Raw genomic sequence first — 21,818 nt, 5'->3', positions numbered from 1 at the left:
TTGGTCTCATCAGACCACAAGACATGGTTCCAGTAATCCATGTCCTTAGTCTGCTTGTCTTTAGCAAACGGTTTGCAGGCTTTCTTGTGCATCATCTTTAGAAGAAATGTGAAGGGTGTACTCACTTTTGTGAGATATTGTAAATGTAACTAAAGCAAATTCCTACATTCAATAGGTTTTCAATCCAGTTTTTAAGACCTAGAGATGATCACATTCGCTCCTTGTCCAGTATGCATAAAAAACAAGCTGGACTTCTCTTCCTGCTCTACACAACACACCCACAGGACACATTTACTGCTCTTGGAAAAGGAGAAAGTGAACACAAACCATCTGAGCCAGTGGGGCTTAAACTGAGATCTAATCAAGCCTGAGCCATATTTTGAAGAGAGAGAGCGATGAGGTCATGTAGGTGTGGTTCCTGTGTTCAAGAGTACAACCATGAATCATACAAGGCTGAAGTCTTACTGTGATCCCCTGACAGATCTGTAGTGTACATGCCAGCTGGACATTAAGTGGATAAATGCGTGGCTATACTCTCTTTTATTTCCAGTTTTAACTTCTTCCAGTAAAAGAGGATATGAAAAAAAAACACAATCTTGGCACACTGTTTCTTCTCATGAACAATGAACAATAAAAACATGACTCAGTTCTCTTCCCTCCTCCGTTTATTTGATATTATTTGTGCAGGAAATTAGGAAATCTTCCCATAATTCTCCAAACAAATCCCACTCTGCCTAATAGCGACGAATGTGGCTGCATCTCCTGACTGTAATTATGTTGAGTGTGAGCAGAATGTTTGTTACAAAGATAGACGGTGAGTTTTTGTCATCATAAGTGGCAGACACAATCACGGGGGCTCGGTGGGAGGAAGGGAAAAAAAACAGAAAAAACACGCCAGCGGCAGCAGGGATGACACAAGCTGCCTCTGGCCTCGACAGCACAGCTACACATCTTTACCGCTGCCAACACAGACCTGTTTATTAACATAGTCACTTGACACTGGCATATGCTTGAGGCTGTGTGGGCGAGGAAGTCGGGTATGAATGCTAACAGGCTGTTTGTGTCTGCTGGAGCTGCTCTGTGACAGCCAGACGCCCCTCCGCTTTAAAAAAAAAACAATAGAAGCAATCACAAAATGACAAATTGAACTAATAAAATTTGCATAATCTCCACTGACCTCGTGTCACTGAGCAATCAGTCAATAAATAAATAGTAAAATTAAGTGTCTGAAAAATGACAAGAAACTGCAGAATTAAGTTTGATCAATGGCTCCTGAATACAGAACATATGAGGAGCTGAAATGACAGACATGCACATACACACACACGCACACACACACATAAAAGGCAGCATTGCATAGTTTAAACCAAGACCTACGCCAGAGTCCTGCACCAGGTCGGGTACGTGTGTGCAAAAAGTGCATGAAAGAAACAGAAAGAAAATATGTAAAGGATGTGGATGTAAGCAGGGTGGGGATGCAATGATAAAAGATTTTGGTGGTACGATTATCGTGAGTGAAATAATCACGGTTTCACGATTATCCCGATCGTATCATCGATCCCTCCACCGGTTGAACGTGCACTCAGAGATCAGTGTGTTAGGTAGGGATGGGTACCGAATTCGGTGCTTTTATAGGTAGGGGAGAACGGGGTTGGTTGTCACACGGGTTGGTTGGCACACTCCTTATATATCTCGCCACCAGAGGGCGCTGTCTCTCAAATCGGGGTATGGACATTTCCAGAATTAGGATCAGAGCTCACCTACATAGTCTTCTCTGGAGTAAGACAGCTGAAATTGAGGTGAGAGGAGTTTTTGTGTTTTTCATGTCAAATTGTAAATATTCAGCTCCTCAGTATTTTTCTTCTAGGCTTTTAAACGATGGGTTTATAACAAAACAAGTGTTACCCTTACAAAGTGTGAGGGGAAAGCTATAGTTTAGATTTCTATTAGCTAGCTAAGTATTTGTTAGATGGTTGTTAGCCTTGATGCTAGCAAAAAAAATCCAGTTGGGGTTGGTCGTCACATTCTCTTTGGGGTTGGTTGTCACATGTAACAACCAACCCCTATGTTGGCAAAATCATGCATGGTGAAATGAGTTGGAGTGCACAGACCCTACATGTGCCATCACTGTAACTCAGACAGTGACTGCATGTAGCCTAGTTGAGTAGGCTGTTATTGTTCGGCCTATTTGTGTTGTTCTTTATGTTGTTATATAGGCTGGTCTAAAGATGTGTTTCCTGTTCATGTTCCTTGCTCATGTTATGTTAAAATGCATGAAGTTATGTCGGCCTATCACTTGTCAGTCTAATTAAACTTTCAAATGTAGTTCTGCCTTTTTTAAAAGATTGTTCCCATTGGAATACCATTGTGACAACCAACCCCATAGTGTGACAACCAACCCCATGATGGGGTTGGTTGTCACAATGTGTCAGAGTGTTTTTGATAGTTAATTGCCTCTTTGTTACAATGAGTTGGAAAATGAGAGGGATACAAATTTCAAGCCAACACCTTAAGCTTCAATTTAATGTAGGAATGACTATTGAAAGATGTTTTGATGATGAGCAATCATCAATGAAGCAGGATTGTGTGAAAATAGAAGAGGCGTAGTTCAAGACTTTTTATGTTCCTTTATCTGAACGTTTTTTCAGCTCTGCCCGAAGAATTCAAAATGTTTGCTTCTGTAACTCTCAAACCTTCAGTCAAACTCTCTGTAGTTGGTAAGGCTTCAGGAAATAAGGGTTGAGCATTGGACCTCAGTTACATCCATGTTCAACCAGAAATGTGTCGTCAGCTTGAGCATCAAAGACCGTCAGATACTGAGGGGTGTTATGAAATACTTTGTCTTATTTTGAAGGATTTGAAACATTAAGACCGAGCCTGAGGTAATTATCAGATAACATAGATTATATGTTCTAGCTTTGATATGATCAGATCTCCATGAAGTATCAGTGGTGACACAGTTGCAACACAAATAAACAAGTCCGTTGAGAGTTAAGGGTGTCGACTGACGCGATGGTCCAAGACATGTCGTCAGTGTGTTGTGTTTTAGAGTTTGTAAATTAGAGTTTAATCAGATATTTTACTCGTTTTAGAGAGCACTTTATTTCAGACGCTTTATGTAATGCTGCTTTGTGTTTCAGAATATTAACTTAGTTTAATGGAGGAAATAATAAGGTTTCACATTCCTCAAAGTAAAAAGAAATCTGGCTTAAAATTGTTGAGGAACTTTTTACTTTTCAATGTCTTTAGAGTGCGTTATTTTGTCTAAAAGTTGTGTTGCATGTACAATTACTGAACATTTCTGGTGTTCATTTACTTTGAAGATGAAGGGTGAATATGTTTGAGGCAAGGATGACGGGCTGGTACTGAGGTGCATGCTAGAAGGGACGGCGTTGACCTGTCCTTTCACCCACCGTTATGGGGACTGTGGGATCTGTCTACAATGAGGTGGACGAGCTAACCCAGCACCAGAGTAGCATCATGCTAACAGAGCTAACACCGGACAGGAACGCCACATTGGAAGGATTTCCCCTGCTGTGGGCAGACAGGATACAGGAGAGCAAGACTGGACTAACTGGTGAAGAAGGCCAGCTCAGTCCTGGACCCTGTGGAGGTGGTGGCTGACAGGAGAATTATGGCCAATCTGTCGTCTCTGATGAACATTTCTTTTCTATATATATTCTTGTTAACTTCTTGTACTGTAGACCTTTTTGTTTGCTGCTGTAACTCCATGAATTTCCCCGTTGTGGGACGATTAAAGGAGTATCTTATCTTATCTTATCTTATCTTAACTTCAGTGATCAGTATGTCAAAAAAAGAACTGAAGATCTGCATTATTTTGTCTAAAAGTTGTGTTGCATGTACAATTACTGAAACATTTCTGGTGTTCATTTACTTTGAAGATGAAGAGTGAAGATGTTTGACTTATGCAGGACTCTGATCTAAACTATAGCAGACAAAAAAAAGACAGAAAAAGTAAATATCTGTATCTGAGAACTGTGAGGAGTAAACAACGTCTGAACTTGATCCATTACGTTCCATAAATGATGAGGGCTGGGGCAGACTTTCCCTTTCCGTCCACACTGAGCTCTGTCACTGTCCGCTGGTGCTGGGATACGTTGAAGCTGTAAGGTTTTTGGTTTCTCTTCTCCTCTCTGAGACGATTGTTTTTTTCTTTTCGTCCCCCAGACGTCCCGGCTCTGTCTCTGCTGCATTTCCAGAGCATGTGCGAGACATCCGAACTTGAAAGTCTGTGTGTCCTTTGTGCTTAAAGTGTTCGTCAGACGTTGTAGTCCGGAGCTTTCCCCAGCGGTTGCCTCAGTTTGATCTGCAGAGTCATGAAGGCTCCCACCGCCACATGGAAGAGGATCTGCCACATGTTTCTCAGTTCATACAGATACATGTTGGACAAGCAGATGAGTGCAAACGCCAGGAAGGACTTACTGTTCCTCCAGACCGAGAAGTAGGCGAACAGGTAGCACTGAAAGGAGAACGGCAGAGAGGAATTTGTATGACCGACATTGACCAGTGACATGATTTCATTCTGAACGCCCTTCACGGGACAATAAGTCTGCTCAGTAAGTAAGAAATCTGATAACTTTGTTCTCCCCCCATGAGTCCACCAATTTGTGTTGCTCCATTAGGTATGAGGAGCTGCACAAAAGGAGCTGATGAAAATGTTTTAGAGAAGGTAGTGGGGTGAAAGGCACTGAGCTTTTGCTAATGTTAGTTTGGCTGACAGGCTGCTGAGCTGTAAAGTGCAGGGCTGTTAGTCAGCCAGTCAGCCGGTGACGGGCTGCTCTTACTGCAGACTATCACTTACCTGATACAGACAGGCCGCTGTGCCGAGGAAGAAGGCAATCACATAATTAAAGTCTTCATCGTCATTCTGCAGAGAGGAAGAAAGTGTGACTGTTAAGCACAAGTTATCCATGTTTAGACAAAGCTTCAGGAAAGCAATATGACAAGAACATTCAGATATTCCTGTAATTCAATTCTATAATAAGTCTCATCTACTTACATGAATACGAGGTGACATTTACAAAGAGGAGCGTGAACGACAAATGTCAGACTGACACTATTATGCACCGAAACTCGACATATTTCATAAACTAAAGGAGCATTCACCTCATTCTGGGTTGTGTTTTTCTCTCCGTGTTATCAGTTTATGTCCCACAATACTCATGTGTCTTCCTCAGTGTGACATTAATTTAGCAACGCCACAAGATCTCATGAATTAACTTATTACCACTACAACTGCAATGTTTCCCACAGTTAGGCTTCACTTTAGAGGGCCACTGGATTTAAAATTACCATAAAATTCAGTGTATAAGATGCACTTTGATTACCTTTCTTATCATTTAAAGTGAGCTGCGTCTAATACATTGGTGCGGTCAGAACATCAGTATAGAATGCAGATATTTTATCGTGTTACTGTAATCAAGCCACCACTCTGCTGCACACACCATGTTGGATACATGGCGTATATACAGTATGATGGTGCATGTAAAGAGAACAGTGGTGGACTAATAAATAAATAAACCTTGAGAGAATCAGACGCAGAGTGAGAGGCTCCCTGAGGGGATTTCACAGGATGTGGGACTCGTTCTTTAAGTATCTAGAGGAGCTGGACTTCTCTGAGATCCCTGATTAGGTGATTACCTAATTTGGCATTTTTTGAAAAAGTGATGTTGAGGGCAGCAGACTGACCAAAATCTTATTTTTCATTTTTCATTTCTTTTTTAAAATTTATTTGTATTTATTTGTATTTATTTGTATTTATTATTATTATTATTATTATTATTATTATTATTATTATTATTATTTATTTATTTAATATTATTTTATTATTTTATTTATTTATTTATTTATTTTATTATTTATATATATATTAATTTGTATACACTTCTCTATATAATTACATTTTTTATATAATATGTGCTATTATTTTATTTATTCATTTATTTGTTCATTTATCTATATATTAATTTGTATACACATCTCTATATAATTACATTTTTTATATAATCTGTACTATTATTATTATTATTATTATTTATATTATTATTATTGTGTATCACTCTGTGTACTGTCTTGGTTTTGTGTTGTTCACATTTTAACAAGATGTCAATAAACATATCTGTGAATAAATAAATAAATAAATAAATAAACCTAGTTGATGCTGATTTCATCAAAAAGAATCCTCTGCCTTTTAAGTCAACAAATGACCAGTGGAGGCGGTTGGTGCAAGTCTCTGTAACTTGATCCCTGGGAGGGGGTCTGTGCTCGGGATGCACCGATCCGATCCTGGTATCGGATATCGGGTAGATCAACCTCAAAAAGCTAGATGGGATATCGGTGACAAGGGACCGATATTTAGTGCCCATCCATATGGCAGATCTATTCTTCTGTGCATTTTTACCCGGTAGAGTAAAAGTGTATTGAATTATTTTAATAGTCCTCCTCCCTGCCACAGGTTCCTCTTATCCACTGCTGAGGTTTAAAGTTGAATTGTAATATCTGTTGGTTATGAAGATTAACTCACCAAACTGCTGGTACATATTTATAATCTCTTGAATAATGATACTGTCAGTTTTAAAATGTTACAGGATACCATAAAGTGCAGTGAAGAGGTGTAATCAGAGTGTTTTCAGATGTGAGTTAACATGTCGAAGTTCCACCACCGTACCGGTTACTGGCGAGGTTGCAAACTCCAGATGTGAAAACAGCAGCTGCTAGAAGGGGCTAAATATCTGCATAGAATACATATAAACCTTGATGCCATCGACTCTTTATTTATCGTGCACAGTCTCTGCGCTTTGCTCGCTGTCCCTCAATGTACAGAGAAACACTCTTGTAACATCCTGTCTGTAAATGCACTGATTGAGATGCAGCCTTTCCAGTTTAATGCAGTCCTGACTCACCCAGGCTGCTGTTTACAAAAGCTTTTAAGTGCACCTGGTTGATGCTAATGACACTCTGCACTGTGTTGGTTTTGATAATTACAATCAAGTCTCTACTCAAAGAGCCTCACCTGGGGGGTTAAAAATAGAACTGCGGGTAAAAACTGACAAACACAAGATGAGTTTGTTTTTGGCGGATTTATAAAACAAACTACGGATGAGTCGAGAGCAGACATTTAACCAAGATGGTGTGTTCAATGAATGTGTAGGTGTGTTTGGAATTAGAAAATCTGAAGGGGAAGAAACCTGACAGAGTATTATTTATTTTTTATTTATTTTTCCGTTGCTTAGCGCCGCTCGAGTGGCTGCTTATTGCAGCAGCTCTCTCTTCGTTGTTCTTTTTTCATATCTGTTTAGTTCTCTTTGTATTTGGAGCCTGTCATGACTTTTAATGACTCATTGGCTGACCATAGACACCAAACTGTCTACGTTTGCAGTGTTTTTTTTGCTATTTTGTTCCTGTGTGTGTCCGGAGATCCTGTGTGTATCCATGGTAACATTGTTTACATACGAGATCAGCTGTTAGCAGCCCGTAGCATGTTGATGCTAGACGATGCTAAACGATGCTAGGCCCGATGTTCCCTGCGAGCTGAGGAGAGGGAGGCAAGGATGACGTGCTGGTACTGAGGTGCATGCTAGAAGGGACGGCGTCCACCTGTCCTTCCACCCACCGTTATGGGGACTGTGGGATCTGTCTACGATGAGGTGGACGAGCTAACCCAGCACCAGAGGGAATACTGGCAGAGTAGTATCATGCTAACAGAGCTAACACCGGACACGAACTTGGAAGGATTTCCCCTGCTGTGGGCGGACAGGATACAGGAGAACAAGACTGGACTAACTGGTGAAGAAGTCCAGCTCAGTCCTGGACCCTGTGGAGGTGGTGGCTGACAGGAGAATTATGGCCAATCTGTCGTCTCTGATGGACTTTTTTTTTCTATATATATTCTTGTTGATATTCTTGTACTGTGCACCTTTTTGTTTGCTGCTGTAACTCCATGAATTTCCCCATTGTGGGACAAATAAAGGAGTATCTTATCTTATCTTATCTTATCTTAACTTCAGTGATCAGTATGTCAAAAAATAGAGCTGAAAATCTTTCCACAGGTTTTCTGTTATTCTGTGTGTGAAAAAAAATGAAGTCTCTCCAGTATCCTCACCTGTAATATGCTCTCTATTGCGTGAACTCCTCGCAGCAGGTTCAGGCCTCCACAGAGGACACTCAGCACACAGGACACGATGCCCGGAAGAGTCACGGGCTCCAACAGCTGTGTGGGAGCTGGACGAGGGGGAAAGAACACTGAATCAGCAAAAAAGTACCTCAGAATATGAACCACTAAAGCATTATGGGAAAAAAACAAGAACTTTATATTTGTGAAATGAAATTATATCTAGGACAAAAGTATGAATCCTCAAAAGAATTGATAAGCCGGGCGACACCGTCTAGAATTTTCTGTCCTCCAAAACATTCTTGCATAATAAAGGGAGTGATGCGTCACTATTATCAGATGAGCATACTTTATCCTCCAGAACAAAATGATTTATGCTTCCAGAAACACAGACTGGCAAGGGCAACCAGCAGAGAGTGAACAAAGCGGCGAGGAGCTGCTCTGAGGAGGATGTCAGGGGGAACGTAACAGCTCCAAGTGACCTGAGGTGATGTCGCTCACAGCGGGGGAGCTGAGGTGTGACGGTGCAAAAAAAAAAAAAGGGGATGTTTCTAGGGCAGCTGAGGGTTAGGCGAGGTGAGCTGCAGAGCTACAGTGGGGCTGTTTGACCAAGCAGATCCACTATCAGACCAGATGTACAGTAGACAGTAGTCTTCTGACTCTTTCTTTTTATTAATACTATATGTTGTTAGACTGATTTTTACTGATAAGCACCAGGAGTTCTTGGAAGGTAACATGCATTATTAAAGTACAAAGATAATACATTTTTGTTTGTTTATGTTTGCAGTTTTTCTTTTGAAGATATATCTTGGGGCTTTTTGACCTTTGTTGATAGGACAACTGAAGAGAGACAGGAACTGTGGGGAGAGAGTGGGGGGACGACGAGGACTATAGCCTCAATACATTTTGGGTTTTTTTTGTAACATGTTACTGTCACATTAAGAATATAGGAGGTAACCGGAGCACCTGGGGAAAACTCCAACATGATCTCTTTATTAAAACTGTCCTTTTTGATAAAGCTTATAATTAAAGCTGGCTCAGGCTTGGACCAGCTTTTGTTATGCTGCTATAGGCCTAGACTACCGGGGGAACTGGCGCACTAACGCACTGGGATCCTAGCTCACCCACTTCCCACTTCAGGGCTGAAGAAGAGGGATCTTCAGGCATGCCAAAAATCTGATTTCTTTTTTTTTTTTTTTGAGCATAAACTTTAAAGACATGTTTTGACCTCTTAGACCAATATATATTGATGAAAAAAGCGTGATATGTCACCTTTAAATGTGTAATGTGATACGAAGGCAAGATGTATGATTTGATTTAATTCTCTTCTGTTTGTTGAAAAAGAAAAATCAATAAAACTGTTTTTTTTTAAAAAGAAAAAAGGAAAGAAAAAATAAATAAATAAATAAATAAAATATAATATATATTTATATATAAATTAAATATAGATACACATTTATTTTTATCCACAAATTCTGTCGTAGCGTACTTTCAAACATCAAGGCAGATACATGGAGGAGTTCACATGCTTGATGTTGAGTTTTGAACAGGCAGAAAGCTAAAGAAGGGATTTAAGCTACAAGTTACAGCAGTGAATCCAGCATCCTTTACCTGTTGAGAAGGATTCAGCACTCAGAAACGACCTGTAACCTTTGAGCATCATTTTGTCTCTAAGCCTGGTGCTTTAAGTGTTAAAAGGGGGCAAGTAATAAGAGCTTATGAGGATGAGGCAACACTGCATTGATCCCCAGACTGGACATTAAGTAAGTACTCTGTTACAATGAAAACCTCCTTTATATTTGGATGGAGTCTGTGTATGTGTGTCCTACCTATGCCTTTGTATTTGGAGGGCGTCTGCACTGAGAATCCATTGATAGCCCGCAGGTCCTCATGGGAGAGCTGGTAGGGCGGTCGCAGCTTGATCTCCGTCTGCATGTCAGACAGGTTGATCTTGGTGGACAGGGAGCGCGGGCTGTTGTAGCGCTGTTTGGTTTTCTGGATGAAGGTGTCTGATGGATGATAGGGAGCACAACAAGGTGGTTAATGGCTCATGACAGGCAGCAAAAACAAGAGAGGTAAAAAGAAGGTTGCGTGGAAGAGTAGGACTTCAAGGCAGGGTTGAGTCAGGGGTCAGTGTTTGGATCAGCCCGGAATGATTCATTCATAGAATAATAAAAAAAATACTGAGCATTAACTTCAGCTATGATCAAGAATCTTTGGTTTTAGTCTTTGATTGTTGTTCCCTGTTTTAACATCATTCAAATCAGAATATCTTCAGGTTTCACATTGTTGGTCAGATCTTGCAACTAAACCTTTTGATTCTCTGACATTTTACAAACTCACACAAAGTAAAATTACAGACATTCACAGGACTATTAAAAAGCACAACCTACTAAGGATCAGTGTTAATTTCATTAACGAAAATTATGACCATAAATGTTTGTCAACGACTCATTTTTGTCAGCGTCTAATCTTAAGAAATAAAAGTGATGTACTCCTGTGACAGGCTGAGTTATTATTTGAGGGGCGCAGTGTTAGCTTGGTCACTATAGGTGTGCTTTATGAACCAGCTCTCCCGGCCTCCATGCATCTGTCTCATCTTCATTGAGGATTTTTACCCCCTGGTCTGCGTTAGTGGCAAAGACACAACCAGGGGCGGCTGTAGCTCAGTGGGTAGCGTCGGTCGTCTATCAATCGGAAGGTTGGTGGTTCGATCCCAGCTCCGGCAGTCACATGCCAAAGTGTCCTTGAGCAAGACACTGAACCCCGAATTGCTCCCTCTGTTGTTCAGAGGTGTGTGAATGTGAACGAATGAGATTAGCTAACACTGATGGTCCCTTACTGTAGCAACCTCTACCATCAGTGAGTGACTGAGTATGAATGTGTGAATGTGACGAGTAGTGTAAAAGCGCTTTGAGTGGTCAGAAAGACTAGAAAAGCGCTATATAAGAACAAGTCCATTTACCATTTATTTGACGTTTGCATTTTTTGATGTTCTCACTGTAAAAAGCTCCTATCTACAGCTTGATTTAATCCAGTTTGGTGAAACATCAGACACCTTCAGTAAGTTTTGATCATCTCATAGTCATTAAAGATGCAGATGCATTTCAGAGTGCCATGAACTGACTGTCAGGTGCATTCAGGGACCGTCGTAAAAGTGCAATTCTTATATTGTGTTCGTGGCATTTTTATTCGAATCAAGAGAATCAAAATATCTTCACAGTGGTCACATCAAGAATGTTGTCTTTTTACTTTTAGCAGTGACAGGCTGAATTATTTAACTTCAGATATTACACAAAAGTGTTAAAAGAGTGAAATATTGACGATTTGAACACTTGGTACAACTCTGATACGGATATTTGATCAACTATGTTAATTATTTTAAAGAGAGAAAATGTTTTGGCAAAAATCAAAGACTAAAATTTTTTGATTTTGAAACTAGAACTAACAGGCATTTTTATCTAAACAGTCCCTCCAGGATTTCGCAGGTTTTTTTTCTGATTGTTGCAGCCCAAAAAGCTTGATTTTTCAACAGCTTTTTGAAAAAATTGCTGTGAAAGTTGCAATTTTTTTTGTGCTTTTTTCCCCCCAATGACATCTCAGGGGCAAGTAAATACGCTAAATTACAGTTGTTTTTAGAAAACATTCTTGATGTGGCCACTGTGACTGTATTTTGATTCTCTTGATTCACAGAAAAATGCCATGAAAGGTCTGTATTGCACATTTACGACGGTCCTTGAATGCACCTGTAGTGACAAACGCACAGGACAGACAGTCAGTTCACGGCACTCTGAAATGCATCTGCATCTTTCAACAAGGAGTTGATCAAAACTCACTAAATGTGTCTGATGTTTCACCAAACTGGATAAAATCAAGCTGAAGACGGGAGCTTTTTACGGTAATAGCGGCAAAAACGTCAAACATCAAACATTAAACAGACGTCCCCCGGTTGTGTCTTTGTCACTAACGTACACCGGGGGGTAAAAATAATCAATGAAGATGAGACAGATGCATGTAGGTGAGGAGAGCTGGTTCATAAAGCACACCTGCTGCAGGTAGAGACCAAGCTAACACTGAGCCCCTCAGATAATAACTCTAGTATCTATAAATAACAACGTTGTCATCGTCACTTGTGCTGCCTGCTGTCCTCGCTCTTCACCTGTTCTTTGTGCGTGTTTTGCTGTTTGAAAAGTGCAGATCAAGTGAGGACTTACATTTATGTTCCAAGGAAGTGAAATTGATGATGAAACTGATGACGTACAGGGGCTGAGATTAAGGTAATTGGTCAAATTTGTGGTGACTGTATAAAATTGCAAATGGTTGAATTTGCGTTGATTGTTGTGATCGGGAAATTGCAACTTCCTGGAGAGACTGTCTAAAAACTAAGCCTAAGAATAAATATAAAATAGGTGCCAAAATGAACACTGCTAAGGATACACAGTAGTCTTTATATTTTAAGTGTTTGCTGGAAACATTATTTTGTGATCAAAAGCTTTTCTTTCTTTTTTCTTGCAAACACTTCGCCTTACTCTTTTGTCTGTTTGTTACAAAACATGAAAGACCTCAGAGAAATCTTGTTCTGTTCACTTTTCAGTACATACAGTACATACAAGAACAACAAATTGTGAGAACAAAGGGGGAAAACATGATTGCAATCAAGTCTAAAAAATAGATTTATAAGGAAGCCAGCTTTATCAAAAACATGGCGTATCTTCTCATCCTGTGATGGATCCTTTCCCTGAATCACTGAAAAGAAAATATTCTCCTACTTTTAGACTCTGAGGGACGGTATCATAATTTTTACAATGTAATGAAAGTCACTTACAGTCTGAAACATCCTGTAAAACTCAATGGAGCTCACCAAATTCAATAAAAGAGTACGGCCGCACGGCACTGCTGATCCGTTTGGAGTCATAGGTGACGATAAACTCCTTCTGCAGCTCGTCCAGGAAGCAGAAGGCCAGCACATTGGGGTAGTTTGCGCCGCACACCATCATGTATCCAACACCCAGGGCGCTCGTAAAACTGAAAAACACACACATGCAATAACAATAAAGCTTTTCCTACCACTGCACTCTTCTCCTGACAGAAAAAACTGTAATTAGGACACCGAGCCAAACACAGCACAGATTCCAGGGAAAAAAAATACAATGGCATCATTTCAGTTCCAGCTTGTTGCTGCTCTAAACACAGAACAAACACTATTTCAGCACATTTGTGCCTAAAATTCACACTTTCACAGCTAATTAAACCCAAAATCACATTCACATTGATATGCACCTCAGCAGACACTTTATCTTTTGGGCCTGCGGTGTTAATGGATACACAGAGCACAAATTAAATTCCCCAGACACAAAGACGTCGGCATTATCTGAATAGCTGCGAGCACATTTTAGGGGGAAAGTTGGTTATCAAAACAACGTCTAAATTGATGTGGAACAGAAATGTCAACAAAGAGTACAGACGGATGTGATGATTATCATGTGGCCTGACAAAACACAAACAATCAAAAACCCAGAAGTATCTGTGGAATGATGGGGATTATGACACCAGTGTGTCAGTGTGGAGCAGCACACACTCCAAAATCAAGAAAATGATTCATGCACATAAATCAGAGAGAGGCACACCGGTGCTTTACTCTCCCAAGGTTAAATGAAGTTTAATGTTGCTGCATCTCGTGTTAAAGCAGTGTCTCTCTACAGTTAATATGCACTATCAAATCTGTTCTGTTGCTATGTGCTAGAAATATTTTGCCTGTAGAGGGACGGTTATTTCTGATTGTTCAGCTCTTTTGAAGAATAGACTTCATTCACTTCAGAAGAAGAAAATAAACTGAACATTCCACAGGAAATGAATTTCAAATTCAGGAGCCACAATTTCCAAGACTAAAGCTGTTTTCAAAACCGCTTGCTACACACTACCTACGAATGTAGTGTGCAGTACGTAATGTATACTACATACTGCGTTTGAATTTAGTATGTAGCATGACTGTTCTGTTGGATCTGTTGGATCTCAGTTTTTAGGAGCTAGGAAAATTATTAAATTCCATATAAACCACTTCTTAACTTTTTAAATTATAAGGGATGCTAAAGAAGCAGTTTCTCTGTCAGCTTGGCTGTTGTTTACTTTCACTTTCTGAAACCAGATATCCAGCAACGCCTGGCCCAGCATCCAGCAGAACAGATCCAACAGAACAGTCATACTACAGACTACCTTCAAACACAGTATGCAGTATGGAGTACCTACTGTCTACTACATTCGTAGGTAGTACGTAGCAGGCGGTTTCGAAAAAAGTGAGGAGAGAGAGGCTGTAACAATAACGAGTATTAATGAGCAAACAATTGCAGCGACATCATCCATATCATAATGAAATGTAAGCCTAAGTCTTGACATTATTAAAGCTGGGGTTGGTAGTCAGATTTAGATACACTTTTTGTTATACTGGTTAAAATGATCTTTATGTCCCTATGGCAATCAATACATAATGTGTTCTTAAAAAAGAGCGAAACAAAGCTGCTATCTACAGCCGGAGTAAACCTGGGAAAACACCAACCAATCCCTGCCATCAGGAGCCAAATGATGAAACCAATCAAATCCTGTCCTGCCGTTCTGCCCGCCTCCTGCAAAGCGTACATTTCCTGTTTGTTTGTTTGTGTTTTTAACTTTCACTATGATAATATTTTGGTGTTTTCTTACTGCTGAGTGAGACATGAGTTGAAGTAGTGCAAAACACAAACGATGTGCTGAGGACCGGTTTGGAATCAGTCACCATCATATGGTCGCGAATCAGCGGCACTCGTGCATGTGAGCGGGGGCGTCATTTTGGAGGAGCTCAGAGGGGAGCGGGGGAGGGGTTAGACGGAGTCCTGAGGAAATGCTACTTTCAAATTCATGCTAGTTTTCCATGACTACCAACCCTAGCTTTAAGATGAAGACCTGAAAAGGATAAATAGGTTTGGTCTGAAACCTGGGATAAAATGCAAGTGGTGGAAAAGCTCAGATCCTTTACTTTTTAATAACAGAGTAAAAATACTCTACTACAAGATAAAGTCTGGTATTCAAATTAGCAACTATTATTGTCAAAATCAACTTTGGTCACTTGCATAGAAAGTGCTTTTGAGCTTTAGAAAAATGATTCTGTGTAAATCACATTGTATTTGGCTGAGAAGTTACAAGTCTCTAAAAAAAGTATGCTTTATGACAGAATGATTTTAACATCCCACTTGGTGTTGACTATAATGTTTGCCAATTCCAGCACAGAATGTCAGAATATTACAATATGAATAAGCAAAAGATGAATAATACATATTTTCATTGAGTGGTCACATCATCCGTGTGATCCTTAGTTCACAGATGACAGCTTTGTGTTTGTTAACACGGACATGTTTCACTGATTCACTGAGCTTCCATTGTTGTATGACATGATGTGACAAAATACTCAGACCATTTAAGACTATCAAGACCCCGAGGCAAAACGCAGCATATCAGAAATTCTTTGGTGAATGAAATACAAAATAAAGCTTCAAAAAGCCTTCGGGTACACTGTTATCAGTGATTATGCATGAATGCAAGTTGGTGCATGAATATGTTTAAATATCATAAAAAGTAATGTGTGTTTTAAGGTTACTGCAGAGTCCCTAATCCTTTCAGATTCAGTGTAAACCTTGTAAACCTCCTGTATAACAAGAATAAGCAGAGACTGGTATGATAAGAAAAGTGACACTTGGTTGAAAAATAATAAGCTGTTAAAAATGAATCACGCCACATAAAGCAATACAAGGACTCTCCTCCTGCGTCTGTGACAGAGACATCTCTGAGTCTTCAAGGATCCAGAATATCACAGAGTAGATTAACCTGTGTCTTCAAACAGAGCCTGCCTCACTCTGACCTTCACCGTGTGCTGACCCTCTCAGTTTCAGATGCTCTTATTGATTAAAGAGCCTCTTATCAAAAGGAAAGTGAGGTTGTTGAGAGGTGCGTCTGGCTCATTAATAGCTGATTCTGAAGGTGTTTTTTTCAGCTCATGTTCTCCGTCTTAAGAAGACTAATTGGCTCTTTACAAAAACAGTGTGCTTGAGAGAGTAACAAAGCATTTCCCTGAACACCGAGGGAGCTTTTAAGAGCAGTTTGACACCTCAAATGATGGCCTCGCTGTTAGATCACTGAAATTAAGAAGCATTTTTCCAAAGAAGTTGCGTAAGAGGGGTCAAGATGAGAGCCAAAATTTGTCAGCAGTGGACTGCTTAATTGCTCAAAGGTGTCAGGGGATGAAGATGCAGAAAATTATTCATCAGCTGTATTTTAAACCTCAAATTAAGTCATGTTGTAAGTGAGAGTGGGTCCCTTTAAAGACCTCAAACTTTGAGGACTTTAAAAAGCATCCTGTAGGACTTACTTGACATTATAGGATCCGGTCTTGAGCGTGCAGCGGTCGGGGAACTGGCCGAGTTTCTTGGAGAGACCTTTAAGGTGCTTCTTGGTCTCCTGCAGCTCTTTGTCCTGCTCGTAGTCGGTCGATGCTGAGAGCGGCAGGCCGTCTCCGACCCGGACCACAGAGGCAAACAACACCATCGACATCTTACAGCTGGAACAGTCTCACTGAAGCCCTGCAGGGGGAGGAGACAAAGGGAGGAAGCTTGTTGAGAGTGTACAGTCATGGCCAAAAGTTTTGAGAATGACACAACTATTAATTTTCACAAAGTCTGCTGTTTCAGTTTTTATAATGGCAATTTGCATATACTCCAGAATGTTATGAGGAGTGATCAGCTCAACTGCAATTAATTGCAAAGTCCCTCTTTGCCTTGAAAATGAACTTTATCACCAAAAACACATTTCCACTGCATTTCAGCCCTGCCACAAAAGGACCAGCTAACATAATTTCAATGACACACAGGTGTCACACACATTAACACAGGTGTGGGTGTTGATGAGGACAAGGCTGGCGATCAATCTGTCATGATTGAGTGACTGGACACTTTAAAAGGAAGATGGTGCATGACACCATTGTTCCTCATCTGTTAGCCATGGTTACCTGCAAGGAAACACGTGCAGCCATCATTGCATTGCACAAAAAGGGCGTAACAGGGAAGTTTATAGCAGCGAGTAAGATTGCACCTCAGTCAACCGTCTATCCAATTATCAAGAACTTCAAGGAGAGAGGTTCAATTGTTGCCAAACAGGCTCCAGAGCGCCCAAGAAAGTCAAGCAAGCGCCAGGACCGTCTCCTGAAGGTGTTACAGCTGCGGGATCGGGCCACCACCAGTGCAGAGCTTGCTCAGGAATGGCAGCAGGCAGGTGTGAGTGCATCTGCACGCACAGTGATGCGAAGACTTTTGGAGGAAGGCCTGGTGTCAAGGAGGGCAGCAAAGAAGCCACTTCTCTCCAGTAAAAACATCAGGGACAGACTGATATTCTGCAGAAGGTACAGGGACTGGACTGCTGAGGACTGGGGTAAAGTCATTTTCTCTGATGAATCCCCTTTCCGATTGTTTGGGGCATCTGGAGGAAGGCTTGTTCGGAGAAGACGAGGTGAGCGCTACCATCAGTCCTGTCTCTTGCCAACAGTGAAGCATCCTGAGACCATTCATGTGTGGGGTTGCTTTTCGGTCAAGGGAGTGGGCTCTCTCACAATCTTGCCTAAAAACACAGCCATGAATAAAGAATGGTACCAGAACGTCCTCCGAGAGCAACTTCTCCCAACCATCCAAGGGCAGTTTGGTGATGAAGAATGCCTTTTCCAGCATGTTGGAGCACCTTGCCATAAAGCAAAAGTCATAACAAAATGGCTCGGGGAACAAAACATTAAGATTTTGGGCCCTTGGCCAGGAAACTCCCCAGATCTTAATCCCATTGAGAACTTGTGGTCAATCCTCAAGAGGCGGGTGGACAATCAAAAACCCACATATTCTGACAAACTCCAAGCATTGATTATGCAAGAATGGACTGCCATCAGTCAGGATTTGGTCCAGAAGTTGATTGACAGCATGCCAGGGAGAATTGCAGAGGTCTTGAAAAAGAAGGGTCAACACTGCAAATATTGACGTATTGCATGAATTCTGTGTAATTCTCAATAAAAGCTTTTGATACTTATGAAATGCTTCTAATTGTATTTCATTATACCATAGAAACATCTTACAAAAACACCTAAAAACCCTGAAGCAGCAGACTTTGTGAAAATGTAATATTTGTGTCATTCTCAAAGCTTTTGGCCATGACTGTAGCTGAGATATGTTATTATTAAATATTACTGTAAACTTTTTAAAACAGAGAAATGAAAAGGTACATTTTCATTTTGCTTATAGATAATGTATATTATTTTAAAGCTGGAACTCATTCAATGCTTACTCTACGAAATAGTCAAATAGTTTGTGCTGTCATCAACAAACAACATTTTCAAAATTAGGTGTGCATGCCCTTTTGGGTGAATTTTTACAGTGTCTTGGCATGTGTCTTGTGTTGGTAATATGTATCCAGTCTCAACACTCTCCCTCCTGAATGCCATTCCCACAAGATCAAAACCTGGCTCTACCATAACTGATCTTGATGCACTGTATTTGTCTATATTTGGGTTTGGGTTGTTTTCCCCTTTGTCTCTTTTTGTTGTCCCAAGCAGGTTTTTGGTTGTCCCAAACATGTCTAGTTTGTTGGAGTTCATGTTCGTGTGTTGTGTTAGTTTGGGCTGGAGACTTGTGGTAGTTTAGTAATCAGTTGTCTTTTTCCCTATGGTTTAGATTTCTGAACCTTTCCATCTTTTGTTCTCTTTTGTCAGGGTCTCCAGTCCCTTCTTGTCTCACTTGTTTTTTTTTGAGTTCCTTGGTTCTTCAACTTGGGAGGGGTTTTGACTTAAAATAAAGCTTGGGGTTCAATTGGCATTACTGTCTGGTGTCCCTTTTTTATGTTGCGGTCTCCACTTTTGAGCCATTGTATCATTATTGCTTGGGCGACTGTAACAACGGTTATTAATTCTGAATAGCAAAGGAGACATTAGGGACAGCCGAAACACACATAACCAAACAATCTTTGAAAATGGCATTCGGTACATCAAGTATACTGTTGATGATTTCATCTCTTCCTGTTGACACTGTGACACAGACATGACTTTGTGATCAGTAGACAACATGAAGGATGTTTTTAATATTACTCTCAACTTACTGGGGGACCACAACACTTTTGATTGGTAATTAATATCTAACCATTGAGAAGTGGTAAACAAACTAGGGATGTTAAAACACACAAAGAGCTGAGTGGAAGAGAGGCGTCGACCAAATTGAAGGAAACAGACACAAAGCATTGCCACAAACCGCAACATGGTACGGGCTTTGGCGGTATCACAGGACTGGCTGAGTGAAAAGAAAGTACCACCAGACTTTTAAATGTGCAGGGAAGGAGATATTACTCAGATGGTGTTAAGAATGCAGACAGAAAAACTGCATTGTACCATCAATATATGTTAACTTTAATGTTAATTTGACCCTCAAGTAGACTGATAAAAATAGAGTTGCCACCACCAGTCCAAACTGAAAGACTATGAATTGTCAGCCATGTGAATACATTATTTTTAAATCATTAAAATTATCTTTACATTGATACTTAATGTCAACATGTCTGAATTTGGAGCTGGTAGTGAGGTAACAAGCTGGATAATGTATAGTGAGCGGCTGGTTATACAAAATAGACCACAATTAAGATTTAGCAGCATGAATAAAATGGTAAGTAAGGTGAATCACAGCCTGTCAGTTGTTGGTGGTCGGTGGTGTTAGCACCATGGACAGCTCTGCAGACTACAGGAGGAGACGCTTGTCTGATGGGCGTCGGGGCTACTTTAAAGGCGCTTGTGGAAAAACCTCACTAATATCAATAGCTTCTAATAGAAGTTAAGGGTTAAAGAACACTTCCTTGTTTGATTAAGTGCAGTGAGATATTAAAATCAGCAAAGGAGAGGCGTTTTCGCTAGCTAGCTGACATTAGCAGTGTGTCAGAAGCTAGCTAAAGAGTGAGTCGGTGTTTACATTATTTACATGAAGTGAAACCAACAGCTGTATGTTTAGCAATTTCGGACACGTTCCTGTAATGTAAGCTGTCTGTTTAACCTCATAATAAGCTCCACAGTCTGCAGAAACACACAGAACTCCACAGCTACAGCTAAGCTAACAGTATTAGCTATTAACCTGCATCTTACTACAGCTAACGTTAGCAGGCTAGTAGGAGGCTAACTAGCTGTGTTGCTTTCACACAGTTTAGGAGGAAAAACATGAAGATGTTTATTTAAAGAACTGAGATAGTTCTGTGTGTCTAATACCTGATAATCGGGTGTAGCATCATGTGGACATCTGTGATTCGCGGATATGAAAGAGTCCAGAGGAGAGAGGCAGCGGAGACAGTGCTGGTGATTGTTGACGTTTACGCGTTGACGTGGCTGTGTCGCTATGCATTGTGGGTAAAGGAAAGCTCTCATCAGCATCACAGGAAACAAACAGAGATGCGCGTGTTTTATAAAAGCCATTAGAGTCATGGGAAATGTAAATGCAAAGAAACTTCACAGTTTTGTAGATGCCATGTTGTTTATTCATGACTGATAGATTCAAGAAAAAAATAAAAAAATAAGAATAATATTAATAATAATAATAATAATATTAATAATAATAATAATAATATATACACAAATAAATAAATACACAAATAAATAAATAAAAACATACAGTATTAAAAAAAAACCTCTCTATTTAGAGAAAGTAGGATAGCTGAAAAAGTAGATAAACCAGGAGGACCACTGGGCCACGGGTCATATTTCAATCAGGAGAGACACAGTTTGATGATTAAAGGTTATTTATTACAACTTAATGAATAATGAAACTTGACAAAAATCTTTGGCGTAAGGACTCTATGGGGATAAGTTAGTGAGCGTAGGATGTGTGAATTTGGCAGCAGAAGAAATCCCCCTAGAGTCCAGACTCTGGTGGTGGTGGTTGATGAATCCTAGGAATTGAAGACTTGCAGAGACCAGGTGATGGGGAGGTTGAGGGGTGCGCACCATCAATGCAAGAAGGAACTAGCTGGAGAGAGAGACACATTTAAAAAGACAGCAGAAAGTTGATAGGCTGACTATAAGGGCGTGCCACTGAGCTATTGGATGACAGCCGCAGCTGATTAACCAATGACAGCTCTGGAGCGTGCAGCTGGAAGCGGGTGAGCTATTGAACGAGGGAGAGAGAGTTAAATTGCTGTGATTGCTTTTAGTCTTCCTGTCTGAACTTTCGCTAGAGCTACATTTGAACCCAAGCTATCAACTTTGAGAGGTAAAGCCGCTGCACTTTGGGCTCGTGATTAAATCACCTAGCAAAAACTGGCACTACCACATCTTTTTCAGAAGACAGACAATTTTCTACACAAAGTTACAAAAAGAAAGGATGAGAATAAAATATAATGTATCTCATAAAACCATGGGCTGAAGAGAAATATATTTGTTAGACACAACTTTCTACAAAACACTGCAAGATAAATAAAATATATTACAAAAGAAGTGGTAGATGGTCCACAGTAAGCAACTGCAGTTTCTTCACTTACGTTTTTGTTATTTCAATTACTATTCATGAGCGTATTAACTCTGTAAAAGATGCTACATTACATAATTTAAACTTCACCACATCTTGGCAAACTTTCAGTTTGATATCATCTTGCTCCACTTTCT

The 21,818-nt window shown here is 40.2% G+C and overlaps 1 protein-coding gene across 1 annotated transcript; it reads right to left on the bottom strand.

Moving 5' to 3' along the window:
* Window positions 1-647: 647 nt before the first annotated feature.
* sec22a (SEC22 homolog A, vesicle trafficking protein) lies at window positions 648-20,541 on the bottom strand. Its single transcript, XM_034694703.1, has 7 exons — window positions 20,430-20,541; window positions 16,527-16,737; window positions 12,993-13,156; window positions 9,961-10,140; window positions 8,123-8,241; window positions 4,823-4,888; window positions 648-4,480 (listed from the first exon to the last, which is right to left on the bottom strand). The coding sequence occupies exons 2-7, from the start codon at window positions 16,706-16,708 to the stop codon at window positions 4,280-4,282; spliced, it is 912 nt and encodes a 303-aa protein (XP_034550594.1). The 5' UTR covers window positions 16,709-16,737; window positions 20,430-20,541; the 3' UTR covers window positions 648-4,279.
* Between the last annotated feature and the right edge of the window lie 1,277 nt (window positions 20,542-21,818).

The sequence above is a fragment of the Notolabrus celidotus genome, chromosome 10, assembly GCF_009762535.1.
Source record: "Notolabrus celidotus isolate fNotCel1 chromosome 10, fNotCel1.pri, whole genome shotgun sequence".
In the NCBI taxonomy this organism is placed as follows: Eukaryota; Metazoa; Chordata; class Actinopteri; order Labriformes; family Labridae; genus Notolabrus; species Notolabrus celidotus.
Note: the sequence above shows the minus strand (reverse complement) of the source record. Positions and strands in the feature narration are given on the sequence as shown.

Bases quoted from the DNA above. Each gene is read 5' to 3' on its own strand.
- sec22a (XM_034694703.1), bottom strand. From the start codon at position 16,708: ATGTCGATGGTGTTGTTTGCCTCTGTGGTCCGGGTCGGAGACGGCCTG. The intron at 10,141-12,992 runs GTGAGCTCCATT...ATCATCCATCAG, and splicing joins GTACTCTTTTATTGAATTTG to ACACCTTCATCCAGAAAACC. The intron at 4,889-8,122 runs GTGAGGATACTG...TCCTCTCTGCAG, and splicing joins CAATAGAGAGCATATTACAG to AATGACGATGAAGACTTTAA.